General features: G+C 38.6%; 1 protein-coding gene across 2 annotated transcripts in view; it reads right to left on the reverse strand.

The window, feature by feature from the left end:
• Egfr (epidermal growth factor receptor) overlaps window positions 1-1,244 on the reverse strand; it is a 202,134-nt gene extending 200,890 nt beyond the window's left edge. For both annotated transcript variants that reach the window (XM_089098376.1, XM_089098378.1), the window contains exon 1: window positions 1,021-1,244. In XM_089098376.1, coding sequence (XP_088954502.1) covers window positions 1,021-1,135 — 115 coding nt within the window. In that variant the 5' untranslated portion in view covers window positions 1,136-1,244. The remainder of the gene's footprint in view (window positions 1-1,020) is intronic.
• Between the last annotated feature and the right edge of the window lie 4,756 nt (window positions 1,245-6,000).

Here is a 6,000-nt window from a genome sequence, read left to right on the forward strand (position 1 = left end):
AGTTAAGGGTAAATTTTTACCAAATCATATTATTGGTTTAGGAATAAAGTGAATATACCATTCGATGCCTTTTTTTATGCTGATTACGAATATAACAATGATTTCTATGATTGTTTCGGAAATTAACCTATCAATCATTTCGGAAATTAATTTTAGCCCCCCCCCTATATATTTCAATTCAGGATATGTATTTGCACATATGGGGGTGGGGTTAGGTTAGGTTAGGGGGGGGGGCTGAAATTCATTTCTGATAGAAATGATTATTATATTCTTCATCAGCATAAAAAAGGGCATCAAATGGTGTATTCACTTTATTCCCAACTCAATAATATGATTTGGTAAAAATTTACCTTTTTAAGCATCATTCTCCTGGCTTAACTAGACAATTTTCTAAGATAGCAAAAGCCCCCACTAGGCTTAGAACTTCCCCACTTTTATAACACAGGATTGTAAAAGATCATTAAAGGGCAATGCCCTCTGGACAGGGAAATGGTGGAGGTAGGTACTTCTCAGTGGATCATTCATTCCTGAGTTTCATTCACCTTCCTCAACTTCTTTATTCAACATAGGCCAGGATAGTCTAGCCAACTTTCTAAAATAGACAGAAGCCCATAATCCAGTCTGGAATTTTACCGTAATAAAAAAAAAAACTACGAAATTAAAGGCAAAATATATGAAAAATATCGGAACTTATGGAAATGACTTAAGCCTGTGATGTTGAGAAAGGGCCAGGCCCAAAGCCTCTCCTCCTCCAGCTATAAACAAGAAATTCAGTATCTATCCTCTCCTCTCTTAACAACGTAAACAGGCTTAACTCTCATACAATTTATGGTATAGGCTAATGATCATACAAGCCTAAATGGTAGGCCTTTCCTTACAGATGTTAAGCACTAAGACAAGTGTACACCTTTGGCCCCTTCCCCCATTTAGCCAATACTGTAAGACTGTTAACGCATTTTGAATTACATTTCCACGGCCAAGCTGTAAAATATTGACTAAATATGTTCCCTAAAGACTAACCTTTTTCTTCGATCCAATTAGCTGCATAGGCATCCATTGATAGCATTATCAAAAGTATCCAAACCATACCAAACCTGAAATTCACCATTTTCAAAATCACTTCATTAATGCCCATTAATTCACATGCCACTTTTATGAATGAAGTACTAGACAATATGCAAATGTCATTGCAATAATTTATGCAAATCTTCACCAAAACCTTATCAAGATTATAACACCGTCCATTTTCAAACTGTTCCTCGCCGATGAAGCACTCGAGATTCTGGCGGGTTGTTTCAAAGGAAGGTACTTCAGACTGCAAACCCTCCCTCGGGCGCGTAGGCGGATAAAGGATTACGCCCGTAGGACGTATTTTTCCTCCTTTGAAAAAAAAGAAGTAAAACAAGGAATATGGGAAACTAATTCTGTAGGTCAACAGATATCATTCCGGTTCGAAATAGATCATTCCAAAATTAGACATGAAATTGAGATACTGGGCTACATTATTGAAGGTAGCCAAGATTTCATCAGGGATTGGGCCATGCCAGTTAAAAGTGTTTTTATTTGGGTAAGGGGGGGGGGGCAAAGATTCAAAAATGGCTGTGTAAGAATGCACTCCTTCCCCATAGTCCCCAAAGCAATTTAGCTGATAAATATTTTCACCCTTAAGCCATACTAATCTCTCAAACGTGATAAATCACGAAACCGATTATTTAGGTGAAAAGAAAACACTTTTAAAATGCAACATGACATATTTTATACGAAGTTACAATAGATGATTTTATGTATGACTATATATTGGGCGAACTTATTTCAGATTGGAACCCCCTCCCCCCTGAAAATCACAGCCATGGGCTAGGGAACAAGGAGGGGAACAAGAAAGTAGGGCTAGTGTCGTTAAAAAACCTCTATCCTCTTGAAAATAATCAAAGAAGACAATAAAAGTAAGTGCCTGATCTTTGTCAAACTGCAATATTTGTTGCCATTTTCCATGCAGCCTAGTGACTTCAAACTTAAATTACAAAATTTATTCCGCACACGCTGTTTTTTTTTACAAGTTTTTTTTTTTGTTCAACAAGTAAGTAAATAATTCACACACTTTTTTGAATACTTTAAATTCAAAATAATGTCGCTATTTCAAATGTAAGGAAAATTTCCGGGAGGGGAGGGGGGGGTTCTCCGTAGAGGAATATCTCTGCAGGGGTGGGGGAAAAGCTGTCCGCCAAGTTTTTTCATTGGACAAAACCTCTTTTTGCTATTTAATTTTTTTTTAATAAAAAACAAACAGTTCACACGTTTTGGGTGCATTGTGACATTTTATGATTGTCTTATAAATCAAATTTATAAGGAGCAATTAAAAATAAGATTTGTTTGTAAATGAGCCCATAATTAGCAATTTATGATGTCCATGTGTCCGGCTCAGCCTTTCCATTCCAAAAATGTCACCCAAATTGCGCTTTTAGTGTACCATGCGGCACTTTACCATAGCCAAATTGAGTCTAGGCATATGATAAAACGATAAGATATAAGAATTATCTGTTATGAGTCCTTAAACAGCTCTCCAGTACCTCAATAGCGACAAAGAAAAATACGAGGACATGTCACTGCATTTCCCTGCTGCCCATGTAAAAAAGTGATTTTTTCCTGTTGTTCATTGAAGAGAGTTGCAATTTTTTTGTATAAGGTTTCAACAATAGTAATTTAAGGGGTGTACGTCATTTTCAAATCACATGCAACTGAATGATGCGATGCACAGGGATGCTGGAATAGTGCATAGTTAAACTGCGAGATTTGGTCTCCAATGATTTTCTCAGGAGTTGAAGGAAGTGGAAGGGGGGTATACACTTTAATATTAACGGTAAAATGCCAAAGAATCCGAGCTTATTGCACCCACCTTCACTAACCCTAAGTCTTTATGGTACTAGTGCATTATGCGGGCCCACGAAAGAAGTCAAGTTTGGTTAATGCTAACGAAATAAAATAAAATAGGATGAATATATAAACGTTTAGAAACAAATGTGGGCTAGATATTTGCACATTAGGGGGGGGGGAAAAGTATAGCATATATTAAAGACGTAACCCAACCTAGGTACCCCCCTAAACTCCAAAAAACAATCGTTTAAATACTGTAACTCATTGAGAAACCACGGATTTGAAATCATTTATCTATAGCGGTCTCTTACAAATAGCCCGCTTGACGGGTTTCGTGACTGGTTTCCTTGATACAGTAAATAGCGGTGCCCGCAAAATGCACCAGTACCGTCTTTACAGTACACTACTGTCGTCTGCACCAACTCATTGCTGACCAGCCTTAGTAAAAGCTGAGTCCACTAATTAATTTATATTTGCTTTATGCTTGTAAATTGTTTATTTATTTATTCTTTAATGTTTTTGAATTTAGCTGAGTAACGTTTTTGCGGTGCTAGTGCATTATGCGGGCACCGCTAAAGAAGTCAAGTTTGGTTAATGCTAATGAAATATAATAAAATATGATGAATATAAAATAGTTTAGAAACAAATTTGGGTTATATATTTGCACATTAGGGGGGGGGGTAAATCAAGGAGGCACACTTGTGCCTCTATAAAGAGGCGACCCACCACAATGTTAAGCGATTTCAGGTCCTAGAGGTCGCAGAGAGACGGCGGTAATTGCATTTTGTAGCCCAAGCTCAAACTAAGAAACTTGCAAAATTTCATCCTCCTCCGACTTTATCTTCATGGGGTAAACTGGGCCGGAAGTTTGGACCCTCCCACCACAGCCCCCCTTTAACGTTGTCTGATTGGGCTGAAATTTTGAGGTTAAGCTTTCCTAGGGCCCGGGAGCTTATCCTCAAATTTTCAGCTCAATCCAATCACTCCTTCCCTGTTTTCAAAAAACCAAATATAGCCACTTAAAATTCATCTCTTTTTTTTTTGTTAGCCACGCCTACAGGCCACAGTTGGCAACGGATCCGGTTGAATGAGGACTCATTCGAAGCAGAATTCGACCTGTTAGGGCCTTTTGATATTTTCAGACCGAAAAAATTATCCCCCGAATTTACATTTACGAAAAACCTCGTTTTCCTATATTAGCCCATGTTAATTTTTCCCTCCACAACCCCCCTTTAACGTTGTCTGATCGGGCTGAAATTTAGAGGATAAGCTTTCCTGGGGCCTGGGAGCTTATCGTTGAAATTTCAGCTCAATCTGATCACTCCTTCCCTGTTTTCCAAAAACCACATATCAAGATTTTTGGGAATTTGCTTGCGTCGAAAATACCTTCCATTTGCTAAACAACAATTACTATTGTGTTTGTATAGTCCAGCGGCTGAGACTTTAGACTTTCAGGCGGAAAACTCGGGTTCGATTCACCATCAGAGCAACTTTTTTATATACTTTGAAAAGAAACTCAGTTTCTTTTTTAAATTATTTGAAAAAAATTACGTTTTCTAAAGAGTTAAAGAGGCTGAGTTACAAGGTCGACCCTTAAAACGTACAGGGATTAGGAGGCACAGTTGGGGGGCTGTTAAAGAGGCTGAGTCACAAGTTCGAACCTTAAAACGTACAGGGATTAGGAGGCACCCTGTACGACGTGATTTGAGTATTCAGGAATTAAAAGCCTTAACACAAGAATGTTCAAGAGCGGGGGGTTTGGGGGCGGAAGCCCCCCAACTTTAACTCCTGACACGATCAGCTAACAGTTAGTCAAGCAATAATAAGTAATAAACTGTACAAAAACGTGCAGAAATTATTTGAAAAAAACTACGTTTTCTAAAGAGTTAAAGAGGCTGAGTTACAAGGTCGAACCTTAAAACGTACAGGGATTAGGAGGCACAGTTGGGGCTACCACCCCCAAACCTCCGCTTTCGCAGCCTTTAAATATAAAAAAAATTCTTTAAACTGAAAGTAAGGAGCGACATTAAAACTTAAAAAGAACAGAAATTATTCCGTATATGAAAGAGGCTGTGCCATCCTCAACGCCTCGCTCTTTACGCTAAAGTTTTTATTGTTTAAAAAAAGAGTTGTGAGAAAGTCAAACTTTAGCGTAAAGAGCGAGGTGTTGAGGATGGCACAGCCTCTTTCATATACGGAATAATTTCTGTTCTTTTTAAGTTTTAATGTCGCTCCTTACTTTCAGTTTAAAGAAATTTTTTTTTATATTTAAAGGCTGCGAAAGCGGGGGGTTTGGGGGTGGTAGCCCCCCAACTGTGCCTCCTAATCCCTGTACGTTTTAAGGTTCGACCTTGTAACTCAGCCTCTTTAACTCTTTAGAAAACGTAGTTTTTTTCAAATAATTATAGTATATATTAAGTAACCTAACCTAGGTACCTATGACTGATAGTAACCAACTTCGTTATCGCTTGAAGGAAAATGTCCTATTGAAGACTTGAGCAAGGAACAGGCTATCTTTGCGTTTTAACCGCTTGATCCACACCCCCCCCCCCCCCTCCGTGGGTGGGCGGAAGGGGGGGCAGCCCCCCCAAGAACTTCAAAGTTACACAAGATATGGATGAAAAAGCAGAGGGTGGAAAAAGCAGATGGTCGAAAAAGCATTAAAAGAAGGTAGATAGCTAAAAAAGCAGTTGACAAAAGGTAGATGGTTGAAAAAGCTGGAAATAAACAGCTGGAATGACGGAAAAAAGTAAAAAAAGAAGCAATTATCCATAACGTCTTGGAAGGATTAAGCTCTAAACCAAGGAGTTTGATTAATGATGTAGCTTATTGATGATTTATGATTTTTGGTGATTACTTATTAATAAAGATTTCATAGGTATGATAGAACTTGCTGGAAATGTAAGGTTTTGTGAACTGCCAATGTAACTTCAGCATCCCTCTTTTCATCACAAAATCGGCTGCCCCCCCCCTAGACAAGAAGCTTTGTACGCCCATGCGTCCCCCTCCCATCAGGTGGAAGAGCGCTTGCACATGTGGTCCCAGGATCGGGACAGCTGGGCTGCTAAATATTTTGTAAATTATTCATTCAGAATAACTGCGTCCGTAGGCTCAACAATGTAAAATAGC

This window comes from Artemia sp. Qi Xiang Cuo, chromosome 12 (genome assembly GCF_049724085.1).
Source record: "Artemia sp. Qi Xiang Cuo chromosome 12, ASM4972408v1, whole genome shotgun sequence".
In the NCBI taxonomy this organism is placed as follows: domain Eukaryota; kingdom Metazoa; phylum Arthropoda; class Branchiopoda; order Anostraca; family Artemiidae; genus Artemia; species Artemia sp. Qi Xiang Cuo.